Here is a 21,286-nt window from a genome sequence, read left to right as displayed (position 1 = left end):
TCTACTGTACCTAACAGCTGATCTACAATAACTAACAGCTGATCTACCATACCTAACAGCTGATCTACCATACCTAACAGCTGATCGACCATACCTAACAGCTGATCTACAATAACTAACAGCTGATCTACCGTACCTAACAGCTGATCTACCATACCTAACAGCTGCTCTAACAGCTGATCTACCATACCTAACAGCTGCTCTACCATACCTAACAGCTGCTCTACCATACCTAACAGCTGCTATAACAGCTGCTCTACCATACCTAAAAGCTGATCTACTGTGCCTAACAGCTGATCTACCATACCTAACAGCTGATCTACCATTCCTAACAGCTGCTCTACCATCCCTAACAGCTGCTCTACCATACCTAAAAGCTGCTATAACAGCTGCTCTACTGTACCTAACAGCTGATCTACCATACCTAACAGCTGATCTACCATACCTAACAGCTGCTCTACCATACCTAACAGCTGCTCTACCATACCTAACAGCTGATCTACCATACCTAACAGCTGCTCTACCATACCTAACAGCTGCTCTACTGTACCTAACAGCTGATCTACCATACCTAACAGCTGCTCTACCATACCTAACAGCTGCTCTACCATACCTAACAGCTGATCTACCATAACTAACAGCTGATCTACCATACCTAACAGCTGATCTACCATTCCTAACAGCTGATCTACCATACCTAACAGCTGCTCTACCATACCTAACAGCTGCTCTACCATATTTAAAAGCTGCTATAACAGCTGCTCTACTGTACCTAACAGGTGCTCTACCATACCTAACAGCTGCTCTACCATAGCTAACAGCTGATCTACCATAACTAAAAGCTAATCTACCATTCCTAACAGCTGATCTACCATACCTAACAGCTGATCGACCATACCTAACAGCTGATCTACAATAACTAACAGCTGATCTACCGTACCTAACAGCTGATCTGCCATACCTAACAGCTGCTCTAACAGCTGATCTACCATACCTAACAGCTGCTCTACCATACCTAACAGCTGCTCTACCATACCTAACAGCTGCTATAACAGCTGCTCTACCATACCTAACAGCTGATCTACTGTGCCTAACAGCTGATCTACCATACCTAACAGCTGATCTACCATTCCTAACAGCTGCTCTACCATCCCTAACAGCTGCTCTACCATACCTAACAGCTGATCTACCATACCTAACAGCTGATCTACCATACCTAACAGCTGCTCTACCATACCTAACAGCTGCTCGACCGTACCTAACAGCTGATCTACCATACCTAACAGCTGCTCTAACAGCTGCTCTACCTGACCTAACAGCTGCTCTACTGTACCTAACAGCTGCTTTACCTTACCTAACAGCTGATCTACCGTACCTAACAGCTGCTCTACCATAACTAACAGCTGCTCTACCATACCTAAAAGCTGCTATAACAGCTGCTCTACTGTACCTAACAGGTGCTCTACCATACCTAACAGCTGCTCTACCATAGCTAACAGCTGATCTACCATAACTAACAGCTAATCTACCATTCCTAACAGCTGCTCTACCATCCCTAACAGCTGCTCTACCGTACCTAAAAGCTGCTATAAAAGCTGCTCTACTGTACCTAACAGCTGATCTACCATACCTAACAGCTGCTCTACCATACCTAACAGCTGCTCTACCATACCTAACAGCTGATCTACCATACCTAACAGCTGCTCTACCATACCTAACAGCTGATCTACCATACCTAACAGCTGCTCTACCATACCTAACAGCTGCTCTACCATCCCTAACAGCTGCTCTACCGTACCTAAAAGCTGCTATAACAGCTGCTCTACTGTACCTAACAGCTGATCTACCATACCTAACAGCTGCTCTACCATACCTAACAGCTGCTCTACCATACCTAACAGCTGATCTACCATACCTAACAGCTGCTCTACCATACCTAACAGCTGCTCTACCGTACCTAAAAGCTGCTATAACAGCTGCTCTACTGTACCTAACAGCTGATCTACCATACCTAACAGCTGCTCTACCATACCTAACAGCTGATCTACCATAACTAACAGCTGATCTACCATACCTAACAGCTGATCTACCATTCCTAACAGCTGATCTACCATACCTAACAGCTGCTCTACCATACCTAACAGCTGCTCTACCATACCTAACAGCTGCTATAACAGCTGCTCTACCATACCTAACAGCTGATCTACTGTGCCTAACAGCTGATCTACCATAACTAACAGCTGATCTACCATTCCTAACAGCTGCTCTACCATCCCTAACAGCTGCTCTACCGTACCTAAAAGCTGCTATAACAGCTGCTCTACTGTACCTAACAGCTGATCTACCATACCTAACAGCTGATCTACCATACCTAACAGCTGCTCTACCATACCTAACAGCTGCTCTACCATACCTAACAGCTGCTCTACCGTACCTAAAAGCTGCTATAACAGCTGCTCTACTGTACCTAACAGCTGATCTACCATACCTAACAGCTGCTCTACCATACCTAACAGCTGATCTACCATAACTAACAGCTGATCTACCATACCTAACAGCTGATCTACCATTCCTAACAGCTGATCTACCATACCTAACAGCTGCTCTACCATACCTAACAGCTGCTCTACCATACCTAACAGCTGCTATAACAGCTGCTCTACCATACCTAACAGCTGATCTACTGTGCCTAACAGCTGATCTACCATAACTAACAGCTGATCTACCATTCCTAACAGCTGCTCTACCATCCCTAACAGCTGCTCTACCGTACCTAAAAGCTGCTATAACAGCTGCTCTACTGTACCTAACAGCTGATCTACCATACCTAACAGCTGATCTACCATACCTAACAGCTGCTCTACCATACCTAACAGCTGCTCTACCATACCTAACAGCTGCTCTACCATACCTAACAGCTGATCTACCATACCTAACAGCTGCTCTACCATACCTAACAGCTGCTCTACCATACCTAACAGCTGATCTACCATACCTAAAAGCTGCTATAACAGCTGCTCTACTGTACCTAACAGCTGATCTACCATACCTAACAGCTGATCTACCATACCTAACAGCTGATCTACCATAACTAACAGCTGATCTACCATACCTAACAGCTGATCTACCATTCCTAACAGCTGATCTACCATACCTAACAGCTGCTCTACCATACCTAACAGCTGCTCTACCATACCTAACAGCTGCTATAACAGCTGCTCTACCATACCTAACAGCTGATCTACTGTGCCTAACAGCTGATCTACCATACCTAACAGCTGATCTACCATTCCTAACAGCTGCTCTACCATCCCTAACAGCTGCTCTAAAATACCTAACAGCTGCTATAACAGCTGCTCTACTGTACCTAACAGCTGCTCTACCATACCTAACAGCTGCTCTACCATACCTAACAGCTGCTCTACCATACCTAACAGCTGCTCTAACAGCTGATCTACCATACCTACCAGCTGATCTACCATACCTAACAGCTGATCTACTGTGCCTAACAGCTGATCTACCATACCTAACAGCTGATCTACCATTCCTAACAGCTGCTCTACCATCCCTAACAGCTGCTCTAAAATACCTAACAGCTGCTATAACAGCTGCTCTACCATACCTAACAGCTGCCCTAACAGCTGCTCTACCATACCTAACAGCTGCTCTAACAGCTGATCTACCATACCTACCAGCTGATCTACCATACCTAACAGCTGCTCTACTGTACCTAACAGCTGATCTACCATAACTAACAGCTGATCTACCTTACTTAACAGCTGATCTACCGTACTTAACAGCTGATCTACCATAACTAACAGCTGATCTACCTTACCTAACAGCTGCTCTACCATACCTAACAGCTGCTCTACCATACCTAACAGCTGATCTACCGTACCTACCAGCTGATCTACTATACCTAACAGCTGATCTACCATACCTAACAGCTGATCTACCATACCTAACAGCTGATCTACCGTACCTAACAGCTGATCTACCATACCTAACAGCTGATCTACCATACCTAACAGCTGCTCTACCGTACCTAACAGCTGCTCTACCATACCTAACAGCTGCTCTACCATACCTAACAGCTGCTCTACCATACCTAACAGCTGATCTACCGTACCTAACAGCTGATCTACCAGCTGATCTAGCATAACTAACAGCTGATCTACCATACCTAACAGCAGCTCTACCGTACCTAACAGCTGATCTACTGTACCTAACAGCTGATCTACCATACCTAACAGCTGCTCTACCGTACCTAACAGCTGATCTACCATACCTAACAGCTGATCTACTGTACCTAACAGCTGATCTACCATACCTAACAGCTGCTCTACCATACCTAACAGCTGCTCTACCATACCTAACAGCTGATCTACCATACCTAACAGCTGCTCTACCAGCAACAGTCAACATCTCTACTTCTATAGATTGATATAGAATGAAAATAAATATTGAATGATCTTGAGTCCACAACATACATAAGAATACATATGTTGTTCACCTTTAATTTTCCCTAGCAGAAAGATTCATAATGATTGACAGATTGCTTGGTTGATTTATTTATGTATTGATCGATCAATCGATTTAATTTACTGTATAATCAAAATGAGAAGGGTGCTCCTGCCAGACACAACATTGCAATCAATAGAAACAGATATAGAGGATAAACACACGTTGGCTGAAGGCTTCATTCCACTGTGGTTCACTGAATATCATCTCACACTGGGAAGAGCAGGAAGCCACTGAAGGTGTTTCTCTTGTGACTGTCATCATAGATTTTGGGTCCACCCAGTTGAACGTCAACTACGTCTCCCTGCTCCAGCAGCAGAGAGGCAGCGTTAGCTACATGGTGCTGGGACTTTGCAATGTATTCCCAAAGACCTGCCTTCAGGGTTACGATGCCGTTTGTGCGGAGGTTGCAATGTATTCCCAAAGACCTGCCTTCAGGGTTACGATGCCGTTTGTGCGGAGGTTGCAATGTATTCCCAAAGACCTGCCTTCAGGGTTACGATGCCGTTTGTGCGGAGGTTGCAATGTATTCCCAAAGACCTGCCTTCAGGGTTACGATGCCGTTTGTGCGGAGGTTGCAATGTATTCCCAAAGACCTGCCTTCAGGGTTACGATGCCGTTTGTGCGGAGGTTGCAATGCATGCCGCTGTTCCTTTCTACGATTCCGAACAAGGCGATTCTGAAGTAGTACACTCCCCTCACTGGGGCTGTGAAGTGACCTGGGAAAGAGATGGAACATGTGAGGCTCTCTCTCCATACAGAGTTCAGTTGAAGACTCTATAGATAATTCAGTTGAAGACTCTCCATAGATAGTTCAGTTGAAGACTCTCCATAGATAGTTCAGTTGAAGACTCTCTATAGATAGTTCAGTTGAAGACTCTCTATAGATAGTTCAGTTGAAGACTCTCCATAGATAGTTCAGTTGAAGACTCTCTATAGATAGTTCAGTTGAAGACTCTATAGATAATTCAGTTGAAGACTCTCCATAGATAGTTCAGTTGAAGACTCTCTATAGATAGTTCAGTTGAAGACTCTCTATAGAAAGTTCAGTTGAAGACTCTCTATAGATAATTCAGTTGAAGACTCTCTATAGATAGTTCAGTTGAAGACTCTCTATAGATAGTTCAGTTGAAGACTCTATAGATAATTCAGTTGAAGACTCTCTATAGATAGTTCAGTTGAAGACTCTCTATAGATAATTCAGTTGAAGACTATCTATAGATAGTTCAGTTGAATACTCTCTATAGATAGTTCAGTTGAAGACTCTCTATAGATAGTTCAGTTGAAGACTCTCTATAGATAATTCAGTTGAAGACTCTCTATAGATAGTTCAGTTGAAGACTCTATAGATAATTCAGTTGAAGACTCTACAGATCAGTTCAAGAGTAAGAAATGGCAGCAAAGCGTACAGTGTAACTCACCATTAGTTGGGTTGTAGTGATTGCCGATGTTTGTCAGGATGTCCTTGTAGACCAGGGTAGTGGATATGGGTCCATAGTAACCCCCAACTCCCAAAGTAACAGAGAACGCTACCTTCCGTTCTGTTAGAGGAAACAAACAAAAACACACATTGGTCAGAAACCAACAAGACAATGGTTTAAATGGTCAGACAACAATTTGTGGTTGTAATGCTTTAGTTACTATGGCAGCTTAACCTCCAGTCCTCTACCTGTTCTCTGTCATCCAGTCCTCTACCTGTTCTCTGTCCTCCAGTCCTCTACCTGTTCTCTGTCCTCCAGTCCTCTACCTGTTCTCTGTCCTCCACTCCTCTACCTGTTCTCTGTCCTCCACTCCTCCAGTTATTCTCTGTCCTCCACTACTCTACCTGTTCTCTGTCCTCCAGTCCTCTACCTGTTCTCTGTCCTCCACTCCTCCAGCTGTTCTCTGTCCTCCAATCCTCTACCTGTTCTCTGTCCTCCAATCCTCTACCTGTTCTCTGTCCTCCAGTCCTCTACATGTTCTCTGTCCTCCAGACCTCAGAGACCTGTTCTCTTTCCTCAGCTCCTTCACTCCTATACATTTTCTCTTTCTTCAGCTCATCCTCCATCTCTACCTGTGTTCCCTCTCTTCTTCTCCTTTACCTGTGTTCTCTCTCTTCTTCTCCTCTACCTGTGTTTTCTCTCTTCTTCTCCTCTACCTGTGTTCTCTCTCTTCTTCTCCTCTACCTGTGTTCTCTCTCTTCTTCTCCTCTACCTGTGTTCTCTCTCTTCTTCTCCTCTACCTGTTCTCTCTCTTCTTCTCCTCTACCTGTTCTCTCTCTTCTTCTCCTCTACCTGTGTTCTGTCTCTTCTTCTCCTCTACCTGTGTTCTCTCTCTTCCTTTTCTCTACCTGTGTTCTCTCTCTCTCTCTTCTCTACCTGTGTTCTCTCTCTCTCTTCTCTACCTGTGTTCTCTCTCTCTCTCTCTCTCTTCTCTACCTGTGTTCTCTCTCTCTCTCTTCTCTACCTGTGTTCTCTCTCTCTCTCTTCTCTACCTGTGTTCTCTCTCTATCTCTTCTCTACCTGTGTTCTCTCTCTCTCTTCTCTACCTGTGTTCTGTCTCTTCAGCTCCTCCAGCTCAGTCTTCTGTAGTTCCACCTGGCTCTGAGAGTAGTTGGAGCTGACGTCAAGAGTCCTCATCTCCAGGGCTGGAACCAGAGAGCTCAATCCATCAATGAATACACTAATCGATCACTAAAACACAACGTGTGGATAAATCAATACACTAATCGATTACTAAAACACAACGTGTGGATAAATCAATACACTAATCGATTACTAAAACACAACGTGTGGATAAATCAATACACTAATCGATTACTAAAACACAACGTGTGGATAAATCAATACACTAATCGATTACTAAAACACAACGTGTGGATAAATGAATACACTAATCGATTACTAAAACACAACGTGTGGATAAATGAATACACTAATCGATTACTAAAACACAACGTGTGGATAAATGAATACACTAATCGATTACTAAAACACAACGTGTGGATAAATGAATACACTAATCGATTACTAAAACACATGGATAAATGAATACACACATGAATAAATAATTAGAAACATAGATAATATAATTGACTTTCACATTCAAGTTGCCATTCAACAGTGGGTGGACCGGGAGCCATCTTTCTGGTAGGAAATGGAAGTTAAGGTTTCTATTCAATTTAAATGTGAAATGTGGTACCAGCTAACATACAGTGGTATAAAGGGACAGGTCCATTCTTTTCATTATATTTCTATGATTGAAATGACACCCATCCTGTATTCAACAGTGTGCTGTGTCTAAACCGATGACAGGCACAACACAGACACCTCTGATTATGTCAAATAGGGTCTAAGGTACATCGTTTAGGAAAATGAGAAAAAAATCGTAGTGAATGCGTTTTAAGACAATTCATGTCGATAATTCAACGTTTAAACATAAAAATGTAATAAATCATAGAATAGTTTAACAACCCTTTTGTCAGCTTTCAAATGATTTCAAAGTCCTCCATGATTGTTTTTCAGTGATGAAGACATGGGAGTCTCATGGTAGGGTGGGGAATGCAACATGGTAGGGTGGGGTATGCAACATGGTAGGGTGGGGTTTGCAACATGGTAGGGTTGGGTTTGCAACATGGTAGGGTGGGGTATGCAACATGGTAGGGTGGGGTATGCAACATGGTAGGGTGGGGTTTGCAACATGGTAGGGTGGGGTATGCAACATGGTAGGGTTGGGTTTGCAACATGGTAGGGTGGGGTATGCAACATGGTAGGGTTGGGTTTGCAACATGGTAGGGTGGGGTTTGCAACATGGTAGGGTGGGGTTTGCAACATGGTAGGGTGGGTTTTGCAACATGGTAGGGTGGGGTATGCAACATGGTAGGGTGGGGTATGCAACATGGTAGGGTGGGGTATGCAACATGGTAGGGTGGGGTATGCAACATGGTAGGGTGGGGTATGCAACATGGTAGGGTGGGGTATGCAACATGGTAGGGTGGTGTATGCAACATGGTAGGGTGGGGTATGCAACATGGTAGGGTGGGGTATGCAACATGGTAGGGTGGGGTAGGCAACATGGTAGGGTGGGGAATGCAACATGGTAGGGTGGGGTATGCAACATGGTAGGGTGGTGTATGCAACATGGTAGGGTGGGGTATGCAACATGGTAGGGTGGGGTATGCAACATGGTAGGGTGGGGTATGCAACGTGGTAGGGTGGGGTATGCAACATGGTAGGGTGGGGTATGCAACATGGTAGGGTGGGGAATGCAACATGGTAGGGTGGGGTATGCAACATGGTAGGGTGGGGTATGTAACATGGTAGGGTGGGGTATGCAACATGGTAGGTGTTTGGGTCCACTTGGTACAGCTCTATGTCCTGAATGGTTTGGCATTGAGGTTCAACCTGTCCCCCTCTGACCTCTTCCACCATGGGCAAACATTGAAGGTTTGGCATTGAGGTTCAACCTGTCCCTTTCTGACCTCTTCCACCATGGGCAAACATTGAAGGATTGGCATTGAGGTTCAACCTGTCCCTTTCTGATCACTTCCACCATGGGCAAACATTGAAGGTTTGGCATTGAGGTTCAACCTGTCCCTTTCTGATCACTTCCACCATGGGCAAACATTGAAGGTTTGGCATTGAGGTTCAACCTGTCCCTTTCTGATCACTTCCACCATGGGCAAACATTGAAGGTTTGGCATTGAGGTTCAACCTGTCCCTTTCTGACCTCTTCCACCATGGGCAAACATTGAAGGTTTGGCATTGAGGTTCAACCTGTCCCTTTCTGACCTCTTCCACCATGGGCAAACATTGAAGGTTTGGCATTGAGGTTCAACCTGTCCCTTTCTGATCACTTCCACCATGGGCAAACATTGAAGGTTTGGCATTGAGGTTCAACCTGTCCCTTTCTGATCACTTCCACCATGGGCAAACATTGAAGGTTTGGCATTGAGGTTCAACCTGTCCCTTTCTGATCACTTCCACCATGGGCAAACATTGAAGGTTTGGCATTGAGGTTCAACCTGTCCCTTTCTGATCACTTCCACCATGGGCAAACATTGAAGGTTTGATCAAATCAAAAGGCGTGCGATCAGAAAGGGATTGAAATCATGCGGAACGATCAATAAATAAATACACAATATTGGTTCAAATATATTACCCAAATCACAGATTCAACAGAATCTCTTGTTTTACCTTGATTCTCAGCCTTCAGTAGCTTCACCTGGTCCTCTGCAGTTCTCAGCCTGAACTCCATCTCTGGAATAAAACACACAACAACTCTTACTGACCCCATTTACACCTGGTACTAATATGGGTCTTGTGTTATCTGATTCCTACCATCTAAAGTTATCACCTGGTATTAATATGGGTCTGTGTTGTAAATTATATCTGAGTGTTGGAGTGAGGCCCTGAGTATCCGTCAATGGAAAAAAAAGAAGAACATTGTGTCTCTTATCTGGCCCCAGTGTCCACATTGTGTCTCCCTATCTGGCCCCAGTGTCCACATTGTGTCTCCTATCTGGCCCCAGTGTCCACATTGTGTCTCCTATCTGGCCCCAGTGTCCACATTGTGTCTCCCTATCTGGCCCCAGTGTCCACATTGTGTCTCCTATCTGGCCCCAGTGTCCACATTGTGTCTCCTATCTGGCCCCAGTGTCCACATTGTGTCTCTTATCTGGCCCCAGTCTCCACATTGTGTCTCCTATCTGGCCCCAGTGTCCACATTGTGTCTCCTATCTGGCCCCAGTGTCCACATTGTGTCTCCTATCTGGCCCCAGTGTCCACATTGTGTCTCCTATCTGACCCCAGTGTCCACATTGTGTCTCCTATCTGGCCCCAGTGTCCACATTGTGTCTCCTATCTGGCCCCAGTGTCCACATTGTGTCTCCTATCTGGCCCCAGTGTCCACATTGTGTCTCATATCTGGCCCCAGTGTCCACATTGTGTCTCCTATCTGGCCCCAGTCTCCTAATTGTGTCTCCTATCTGGCCCCAGTGTCCACATTGTGTCTCCTATCTGGCCCCAGTGTCCACATTGTGTCTCCTATCTGGCCCCAGTGTCCACATTGTGTCTCCCTATCTAAACCCAGTGTCCACATTGTGTCTCCTATCTGGCCCCAGTGTCCACATTGTGTCTCCTATCTGGCCCCAGTGTCCACATTGTGTCTCCTATCTGGCCCCAGTCTCCACATTGTGTCTCCTATCTGGCCCCAGTCTCCACATTGTGTCTCCTATCTGGCCCCAGTGTCCACATTGTGTCTCCTATCTGGCCCCAGTGTCCACATTGTGTCTCTTATCTGGCCCCAGTGTCCACATTCTGTCTCCTATCTGACCCCAGTGTCCACATTGTGTCTCTTATCTGGCCCCAGTGTCCACATTGTGTCTCCTATCTGGCCCCAGTGTCCACATTGTGTCTCCTATCTGGCCCCAGTGTCCACATTGTGTCTCCTATCTGGCCCCAGTGTCCACATTGTGTCTCCTATCTGGCCCCAGTGTCCACATTGTGTCTCCTATCTGGCCCCAGTGTCCACATTGTGTCTCCTATCTGGCCCCAGTGTCCACATTGTGTCTCCCTATCTGGCCCCAGTGTCCACATTGTGTCTCCTATCTGGCCCCAGTGTCCACATTGTGTCTCCTATCTGGCCCCAGTGTCCACATTGTGTCTCCTATCTGGCCCCAGTGTCCACATTGTGTCTCCTATCTGGCCCCAGTGTCCACATTGTGTCTCCTATCTGGCCCCATTGTCCACATTGTGTCTCCTATCTGGCCCCAGTGTCCACATTGTGTCTCCTATCTGGCCCCAGTGTCCACATTGTGTCTCCCTATCTGGCCCCAGTGTCCACATTGTGTCTCCTATCTGGCCCCAGTGTCCACATTGTGTCTCCTATCTGGCCCCAGTGTCCACATTGTGTCTCCTATCTGGCCCCAGTGTCCACATTGTGTCTCCTATCTGGCCCCAGTGTCCACATTGTGTCTCCTATATTGCCCCAGTGTCCACATTGTGTCTCCTCTCTGGCCCCAGTGTCCACATTGTGTCTCCTATCTGGCCCCAGTGTCCACATTGTGTCTCCTATCTGGCCCCAGTGTCCACATTGTGTTTCCTATCTGGCCTCAGTGTCCACATTATGTCTCCCTATCTGGCCCCAGTGTCCACATTGTGTCTCCCTATCTGGCCCCAGTGTCCACATTGTGTCTCCCTATCTGGCCCCAGTGTCCACATTGTGTCTCCCTATCTGGCCCCAGTGTCCACATTGTGTCTCCTATCTGGCCCCAGTGTCCACATTGTGTCTCCTATCTGGCCCCAGTGTCCACATTGTGTCTCCTATCTGGCCCCAGTGTCCACATTGTGTCTCCTATCTGGCCCCAGTGTCCCCATTGTGTCTCCCTATCTGGCCCCAGTGTCCACATTGTGTCTCCTATCTGGCCCCAGTGTCCACATTGTGTCTCCTATCTGGCCCCAGTGTCCACATTGTGTCTCCTATCTGGCCCCAGTGTCCACATTGTGTCTCCTATCTGGCCCCAGTGTCCACATTGTGTCTCCTATCTGGCCCCAGTGTCCACATTGTGTCTCCTATCTGGCCCCAGTCTCCACATTGTGTCTCCTATCTGGCCCCAGTGTCCACATTGTGTCTCCTATCTGGCCCCAGTGTCCACATTGTGTCTCCTATCTGGCCTCAGTGTCCACATTGTGTCTCCCTATCTGGCCCCAGTGTCCACATTGTGTCTCCCTATCTGGCCCCAGTGTCCACATTGTGTCTCCCTATCTGGCCCCAGTGTCCACATTGTGTCTCCCTATCTGGCCCCAGTGTCCACATTGTGTCTCCTATCTGGCCCCAGTGTCCACATTGTGTCTCCTATCTGGCCCCAGTGTCCACATTGTGTCTCCTATCTGGCCCCAGTGTCCACATTGTGTCTCCCTATCTGGCCCCAGTGTCCACATTGTGTCTCCTATCTGGCCCCAGTGTCCACATTGTGTCTCCTATCTGGCCCCAGTGTCCACATTGTGTCTCCTATCTGGCCCCAGTGTCCACATTGTGTCTCCTATCTGGCCCCAGTGTCCACATTGTGTCTCCTATATTGCCCCAGTGTCCACATTGTGTCTCCTCTCTGGCCCCAGTGTCCACATTGTGTCTCCTATCTGGCCCCAGTGTCCACATTGTGTCTCCTATCTGGCCCCAGTGTCCACATTGTGTTTCCTATCTGGCCTCAGTGTCCACATTGTGTCTCCCTATCTGGCCCCAGTGTCCACATTGTGTCTCCCTATCTGGCCCCAGTGTCCACATTGTGTCTCCCTATCTGGCCCCAGTGTCCACATTGTGTCTCCCTATCTGGCCCCAGTGTCCACATTGTGTCTCCTATCTGGCCCCAGTGTCCACATTGTGTCTCCTATCTGGCCCCAGTGTCCACATTGTGTCTCCTATCTGGCCCCAGTGTCCACATTGTGTCTCCTATCTGGCCCCAGTGTCCCCATTGTGTCTCCCTATCTGGCCCCAGTGTCCACATTGTGTGTCCTATCTGGCCCCAGTGTCCACATTGTGTCTCCTATCTGGCCCCAGTGTCCACATTGTGTCTCCTATCTGGCCCCAGTGTCCACATTGTGTCTCCTATCTGGCCCCAGTGTCCACATTGTGTCTCCTATCTGGCCCCAGTGTCCACATTGTGTCTCCTATCTGGCCCCAGTCTCCACATTGTGTCTCCTATCTGGCCCCAGTGTCCACATTGTGTCTCCTATCTGGCCCCAGTGTCCACATTGTGTCTCCTATCTGGCCTCAGTGTCCACATTGTGTCTCCCTATCTGGCCCCAGTGTCCACATTGTGTCTCCCTATCTGGCCCCAGTGTCCACATTGTGTCTCCCTATCTGGCCCCAGTGTCCACATTGTGTCTCCCTATCTGGCCCCAGTGTCCACATTGTGTCTCCTATCTGGCCCCAGTGTCCACATTGTGTCTCCTATCTGGCCCCAGTGTCCACATTGTGTCTCCTATCTGGCCCCAGTGTCCACATTGTGTCACATATCTGGCCCCAGTGTCCACATTGTGTCTCCTATCTGGCCCCAGTGTCCACATTGTGTCTCCCTATCTGGCCCCAATGTCCACATTGTGTCTCCTATCTGGCCCCAGTGTCCACATTGTGTCTCCTATCTGGCCCCAGTGTCCACATTGTGTCTCCCTATCTGGCCCCAGTGTCCACATTGTGTCTCCTATCTGGCCTCAGTGTCCACATTGTGTCTCCTATCTAAACCCCGTGTCCACATTGTGTCTCCTATCTGGCCCCAGTGTTCACATTGTGTCTCCTATCTGGCCCCAGTGTCCACATTGTGTCTCCTATCTGGCCCCAGTGTCCACATTGTGTCTCATATCTGGCCCCAGTGTCCACATTGTGTCTCATATCTGGCCCCAGTGTCCACATTGTGTCTCCTATCTGGCCCCAGTGTCCACATTGTGTCTCCTATCTGGCCCCAGTGTCCACATTGTGTCTCCTATCTGGCCCCAGTCTCCACATTGTGTCTCCTATCTGGCCCCAGTGTCCACATTGTGTCTCCTATCTGGCCCCAGTGTCCACATTGTGTCTCCTATCTGGCCCCAGTTTCCACATTGTGTCTCCTATCTGGCCCCAGTGTCCACATTGTGTCTCCCTATCTGGCCCCAGTGTCCACATTGTGTCTCCCTATCTGGCCCCAGTGTCCACATTGTGTCTCCTATCTGGCCCCAGTGTCCACATTGTGTCTGTTTATTCCATTGCTGTGCTATATTCAATGTGCTGTGTTGAGTGTGACACCTTACCTATATCTCTCTTACCATCAGAATGCATTGACATCTTACCTGGATCTCTCTTACCATCAGAATGCATTGACACCTTACCTAGATCTCTCTTACCATCAGAATGCATTGACACCTTACCTAGATCTCTCTCACCATCAGAATGCATTGACATCTTATTAACGTAAACTATCTTAGTACAATGGCAGATCGTTTTGCTTATTGCTTATTTTATACAAATGGCTTGAAACAAGAATATCTTAAAAACAAGACAAATCATCTTGATTGTCTGAGGAAGAAAAATGAATTAAAAAAACAAGAACATATATTTTCTGGGTAAATGAGACCGACTCAAAACAAGAACATATATTTTCTGGGTAAATGAGACCGACTCAAAACAAGAACATATATTTTCTGGGTAAATGAGACCGACTCAAAACAAGAACATATATTTTCTGGGTAAATGAGACCGACTCAAAACAAGAACATATATTTTCTGGGTAAATGAGACCGACTCAAAACAAGAACATATATTTTCTGGGTAAATGAGACCGACTCAAAACAAGAACATATATTTTCTGGGTAAATGAGACCGACTCAAAACAAGAACATATATTTTCTGGGTAAATGAGACCGACTCAAAACAAGAACATATATTTTCTGGGTAAATGAGACCGACTCAAAACAAGAACATATATTTTCTGGGTAAATGAGACCGACTCAAAACAAGAACATATATTTTCTGGGTAAATGAGACCGACTCAAAACAAGAACATATATTTTCTGGGTAAATGAGACCGACTCAAAACAAGAACATATATTTTCTGGGTAAATGAGACCGACTCAAAACAAGAACATATATTTTCTGGGTAAATGAGACCGACTCAAAACAAGAACATATATTTTCTGGGTAAATGAGACCGACTCAAAACAAGAACATATATTTTCTGGGTAAATGAGACCGACTCAAAACAAGAACATATATTTTCTGGGTAAATGAGACCGACTCAAAACAAGAACATATATTTTCTGGGTAAATGAGACCGACTCAAAACAAGAACATATATTTTCTGGGTAAATGAGACCGACTCAAAACAAGAACATATATTTTCTGGGTAAATGAGACCGACTCAAAACAAGAACATATATTTTCTGGGTAAATGAGACCGACTCAAAACAAGAACATATATTTTCTGGGTAAATGAGACCGACTCAAAACAAGAACATATATTTTCTGGGTAAATGAGACCGACTCAAAACAAGAACATATATTTTCTGGGTAAATGAGACCGACTCAAAACAAGAACATATATTTTCTGGGTAAATGAGACCGACTCAAAACAAGAACATATATTTTCTGGGTAAATGAGACCGACTCAAAACAAGAACATATATTTTCTGGGTAAATGAGACCGACTCAAAACAAGAACATATATTTTCTGGGTAAATGAGACCGACTCAAAACAAGAACATATATTTTCTGGGTAAATGAGACCGACTCAAAACAAGAACATATATTTTCTGGGTAAATGAGACCGACTCAAAACAAGAACATATATTTTCTGGGTAAATGAGACCGACTCAAAACAAGAACATATATTTTCTGGGTAAATGAGACCGACTCAAAACAAGAACATATATTTTCTGGGTAAATGAGACCGACTCAAAACAAGAACATATATTTTCTGGGTAAATGAGACCGACTCAAAACAAGAACATATATTTTCTGGGTAAATGAGACCGACTCAAAACAAGAACATATATTTTCTGGGTAAATGAGACCGACTCAAAACAAGAACATATATTTTCTGGGTAAATGAGACGGACTCAAAACAAGACCATATATTTTCTGGGTAAGTGAGACGGACTCAAAACAAGAACATATATTTTCTGGGTAAATGAGACCGACTGAAAACAAGACCATATATTTTCTGGGTAAGTGAGACGGACTCAAAACAAGAACATATATTTTCTGGGTAAATGAGACCGACTCAAAACAAGAACATATATTTTCTGGGTAAATGAGACCGACTCAAAACAAGAACATATATTTTCTGGGTAAATGAGACCGACTCAAAACAAGAACATATATTTTCTGGGTAAATGAGACCGACTCAAAACAAGAACATATATTTTCTGGGTAAATGAGACCGACTCAAAACAAGAACATATATTTTCTGGGTAAATGAGACCGACTCAAAACAAGAACATATATTTTCTGGGTAAATGAGACCGACTCAAAACAAGAACATATATTTTCTGGGTAAATGAGACCGACTCAAAACAAGAACATATATTTTCTGGGTAAATGAGACCGACTCAAAACAAGAACATATATTTTCTGGGTAAATGAGACCGACTCAAAACAAGAACATATATTTTCTGGGTAAATGAGACCGACTCAAAACAAGAACATATATTTTCTGGGTAAATGAGACCGACTCAAAACAAGAACATATATTTTCTGGGTAAATGAGACCGACTCAAAACAAGAACATATATTTTCTGGGTAAATGAGACCGACTCAAAACAAGAACATATATTTTCTGGGTAAATGAGACCGACTCAAAACAAGAACATATATTTTCTGGGTAAATGAGACCGACTCAAAACAAGAACATATATTTTCTGGGTAAATGAGACCGACTCAAAACAAGAACATATATTTTCTGGGTAAATGAGACCGACTCAAAACAAGAACATATATTTTCTGGGTAAATGAGACCGACTCAAAACAAGAACATATATTTTCTGGGTAAATGAGACCGACTCAAAACAAGAACATATATTTTCTGGGTAAATGAGACCGACTCAAAACAAGAACATATATTTTCTGGGTAAATGAGACCGACTCAAAACATGTATCTTCATTATAATACATTACAAAACATCAAGGTAAGGTTGACATTTTTTTTGCATTGTGGCAACTCTTATTACCTGAATTCTGTGTCTTCACGTCCTCTAGTTGACTTTGAGTGACAGTCAGTTCCACTCTCTGTTCCACCACCATGTCTCTCAGCTCTCTCAGCTCAGCCCAGAGGTCCGGCTCATAGTCTGTCTGTCTGTCTGTCTGTCCGTCTGTCTCTCTGTTCCACCACCATGTCTCTCAGCGCTTTCAGCTCTGCCCAGAGGTCCGGCTCATAGTCTGTCTGTCCGTCTGTCTTTCCGTCTGCTGGTGTTTTGACCACCTCGTTTTCCATCTTGAAATCTACAGCTTCGATGACCTCTACCCCTTGACCTTTGGTGATTCCTAGCCCACACAGGCAGAGGAGCAACAGCAGAGGAACGACAGAGACAGACTTCTGCATCTTCATTTCACAATCACAGCTTGCTAATGGAACTGGAGGTCTGAATATTGCTTACCCTTAAATCCACACTCACTCCTCCTCCTCACCCATCCCTCTAGTCATGTTACAACACCAACCTAGTCAAGCCTGACTCCTCCTCCTGACTCCTCCTCCTCACCCATCCCCCTAGTCATGTTACAACACTAACCTAGTCAAGCCTGACTCCTCCTCCTGACTCCTCCTCCTCACCCATCCCCCTAGTCATGTTACAACACTAACCTAGTCAAGCCTGACTCCTCCTCCTGACTCCTCCTCCTCACCCATCCCCCTAGTCATGTTATAACACTAACCTAGTCAAGCCTGACTCCTCCTCCTGACTCCTCCTCCTCACCCCTCCCCCTAGTCATGTTACAACACTAACCTAGTCAAGCCTGACTCCTCCTCCTGACTCCTCCTCCTGACTCCTCCTCCTCACCCATCCCCCTAGTCATGTTATAACACTAACCTAGTCAAGCCTGACTGACAAGCCTTAAGGTACAAATCTGTCATTCTGCCCCTGAACAAGGCAGTTAACCCTCTGATACTAGGCCGTCATTGAAAATAAGAATTTGTTCTTAACTGACTTGCCTAGTTAAATAAAGGTTAAAAGACAAATCAACCATTTTTATGTTTTGACCAAATATCTTAGTAGTTCACTATACAGGGTATAGGGCCCTGATCACTAGTAGTACACTATATAGGGAATAGGGTGCCATTTGGAACGTAACCAATCCTGATAGTCCAAGTACCTGGTCCAGTCTGCTGCCCCCTAGAGGTGAGATGTGGGTAGTGGAAATGGAATGTCTTTACTGTGGCTCTGGGGTGGAGTATGCTGCCCCCTAGAGGTGGGATGAGGGTAGTGGAAACGGAATATCTTACTGTGGCTCCGGGGTGGAGTCTGCTGCCCCCTAGAGGTGGGATGTGGGTAGTGGAAATGGAATGTCTTACTGTGGCTCTGGGGTGGAGTCTGCTGCCCCCTAGAGGTGGGATGTGTGTAGTGGAAATGGAAATGGAATGTCTTATTGTGGCTCCGGGGTGGAGTCTGCTGCCCCCTAGTGGTGGGATGTGGGTAGTGGAAATGGAATGTCTTACTGTGGCTCTGGGGTGGAGTCTGCTGCCCCCTAGAGGTTGGATGTGGTTAGTGGAAATGGAATGTCTTACTGTGGCTCTGGGGTGGAGTCTGCTACCCCTAGAGGTGGGATGTGGGTAGTGGAAATGGAATGTCTTACTGTGGCTCTGGGATGGAGTCTGCTGCCCCCTAGAGGTGGGATGTTTGTAGGGTAAATGTAATGTCTTACTATGGCTCTGTGGTGGAGTCTGCTGCCCCCTAGAGATGGGATGTGGGTAGTGGAAATGGAATGTCTTACTGTGGCTCTGGGGTGGAGTCTGCTGCCCCCTAGAGGTGGGATATGGGTAGTGGAAATGGAATGTCTTACTGTGGCTCTGGGGTGAAGTCTCCTTCCCCCTAGAGGTGGGATGTGGGTAGTGGAAATGGAATGTCTTACTTTGGCTCCGGGGTGGAGTCTGCTGCCCCCTAGAGGTGGGATGTGGGTAGTGTATATGGAATGTCTTACTGTTGCTCTGGGGTGGAGTCTGCTGCTCCCTAGAGGTGAGATGTGGCTAGTGGAAATGGAATGTCTTACTGTGGCTCTGGGGTGGAGTCTGCTGCCCCCTAGAGGTGGGATGTGGGTAGTGGAAATGGAATGTCTTTCTGTGGCTCTGGGGTGGAGTATGCTGCCCCCTAGAGGTTGGATGTGGTTAGTTTAAATGGAATGTCTTACTGTGGCTCTGGGGTGGAGTCTGCTACCCCTAGAGGTGGGATGTGGGTAGTGGAAATGGAATGTCTTACTGTGGCTCTGGGGTGAAGTCTCCTTCCCCCTAGAGGTGGGATGTGGGTAGTGGAAATGGAATGTCTTACTGTGGCTCCAGGGTGGAGTCTGCTGCCCCCTAGAGGTGGGATGTTGGTAGTGGAAATGGAATGTCTTACTGTTGCTCTGGAATGGAGTCTGCTGCCCCCTAGAGGTGGGATGTGGGTAGTGGAAATGGAATGTATTACTGTGGCTTTGGGGTGGAATCTGCTGCCCCCTAGAGGTGGGATGTGGGTAGTGGAAATGGAATGTCTTTCTGTGGCTCTGGAATGGAGTCTGCTGCCTCCTAGAGGGGGGATGTGGGTAGTGGAAATGGAATGTCTTACTGTGGCTCCGGGGTGGAGTCTGCTGCCCCCTAGAGGTGAGATGTGGGTAGTGGAAATGGAATGTCTTACTGTGGCTCCGGGGTGGAGTCTTCTGCCCCCTAGAGGTGGGATGTGGCTAGTGGAAATGGAATGTCTTACTGTGGCTCCGGGGTGGAGTCTGCTGCCCCCTAGAGGTGGGACGTGGGTAGTGGAAATGGAATGTCTTACTGTGGCTCTGGGGTGGAGTCTGCTGCCCCCTAGAGGTGGGATGTGGGTAGTGGAAATGGAATATCTTACTGTGGCTCCGGGGTGGAGTCTGCTACCCCTAGAGGTGGGATGTGTGTAGTGGAAATGGAATGTCTTACTGTGGCTCCAGGGTGGAATCCAAATCAACCAGATCCAGTCATTCAGTAGGCTTCACAATATTGTCCATCTCCCACATATTAGAACGTAGATCACCTAGTAGTCCACAACATGTTACTACATCGGCAATAGGAGGCCATCTCCCACATACTAGAACATAGATCACATAGTCCACAACATGTTACTACATCGGCAATAGGAGGCCATTTCAGACATAATGACAACACTGATAACTAAACCAGGCAAACTAGATGTAAAACTGCTGAGTTTATATCAAGATGAATGCTCAATTACGTGTTTGTGTGTGTGTGTGTGTGTGTGTGTGTGTGTGTGTGTGTGTGTGTGTGTGTGTGTGTGTGTGTGTGTGTGTGTGTGTGTGTGTGTAGTGCTGTAAAGTAAATAAGTATAAATGTTAATAGTTAAGTCATTTTTATCTGTACTTTACTTTCCTATTTATATTTGACAACTTTTACTCCAGTACATTCCTCAAATATATATATATATACTGTATACTTTATACTCCTGTACATTTTATCTGACACCCAAAAGTACTTTGAATGCTACATTATGAATGCTTAGCAGGACAGGAAAATGGTCCAACTCAGGCACTTACTGATAGAATGTGAGGTCATCACCACTGCCTCTGATCTGGGGGACTCACTAAACTAAAGAGCTGAAACAGGGCAGCACTCCGGTAAATAAACTGCAATTGACATATTTATTGTTTCATATTCCCATTCGGTATTCGGCCCAATCACGATATCCCAGCAGAAGGGGCTGTGGGAGACACATAAATATACTGTTGATAGACAATACAAATACAACTATGATGTACCTGTCAAAATGATCTGTCATTATGATGTCATCACCTGTCCTTACGATGTCGTTACCTGTCTTTATGATGTAATTACCTATATGTTTGGGCTATTTTGAACCTACTACAAACAAAGTTAGAAAAATAACATTCCTCGTTGAGGCCTGCTGGGGCAAGAGTGACCAAGCGTTCTATCCAATAGGTCTCTCTTTGGAGAGGTAATTTATCCCTGTCTCCTCCCCTTTGTGATGCATTCACCAATCCAATGGACATATAAGGTAAGGTCTTATCCACATAATACAAGTTACAGGAACACTTAGGGAGATATACGTTATTCTACCTCAAACCTTTA

General features: G+C 45.7%; 1 protein-coding gene across 1 annotated transcript; it reads right to left on the bottom strand.

Annotated features, from left to right (window-relative positions):
• Window positions 1-4,729: 4,729 nt before the first annotated feature.
• Window positions 4,730-17,994, bottom strand: LOC149974791 (uncharacterized). The gene is made up of 7 exons (XM_090210020.1): window positions 17,360-17,994; window positions 17,196-17,268; window positions 9,696-9,758; window positions 7,049-7,147; window positions 5,943-6,062; window positions 5,118-5,240; window positions 4,730-4,893 (listed from the first exon to the last, which is right to left on the bottom strand). The coding sequence occupies exons 1-7, from the start codon at window positions 17,570-17,572 to the stop codon at window positions 4,730-4,732; spliced, it is 855 nt and encodes a 284-aa protein (XP_090066146.1). The 5' UTR covers window positions 17,573-17,994.
• Window positions 17,995-21,286: the final 3,292 nt, after the last annotated feature.

Source organism: Oncorhynchus mykiss, chromosome 19, assembly GCF_057628025.1.
Source record: "Oncorhynchus mykiss isolate SJ-2025 chromosome 19, ASM5762802v1, whole genome shotgun sequence".
Taxonomy (NCBI): Eukaryota; Metazoa; Chordata; class Actinopteri; order Salmoniformes; family Salmonidae; genus Oncorhynchus; species Oncorhynchus mykiss.
Note: the sequence above shows the minus strand (reverse complement) of the source record. Positions and strands in the feature narration are given on the sequence as shown.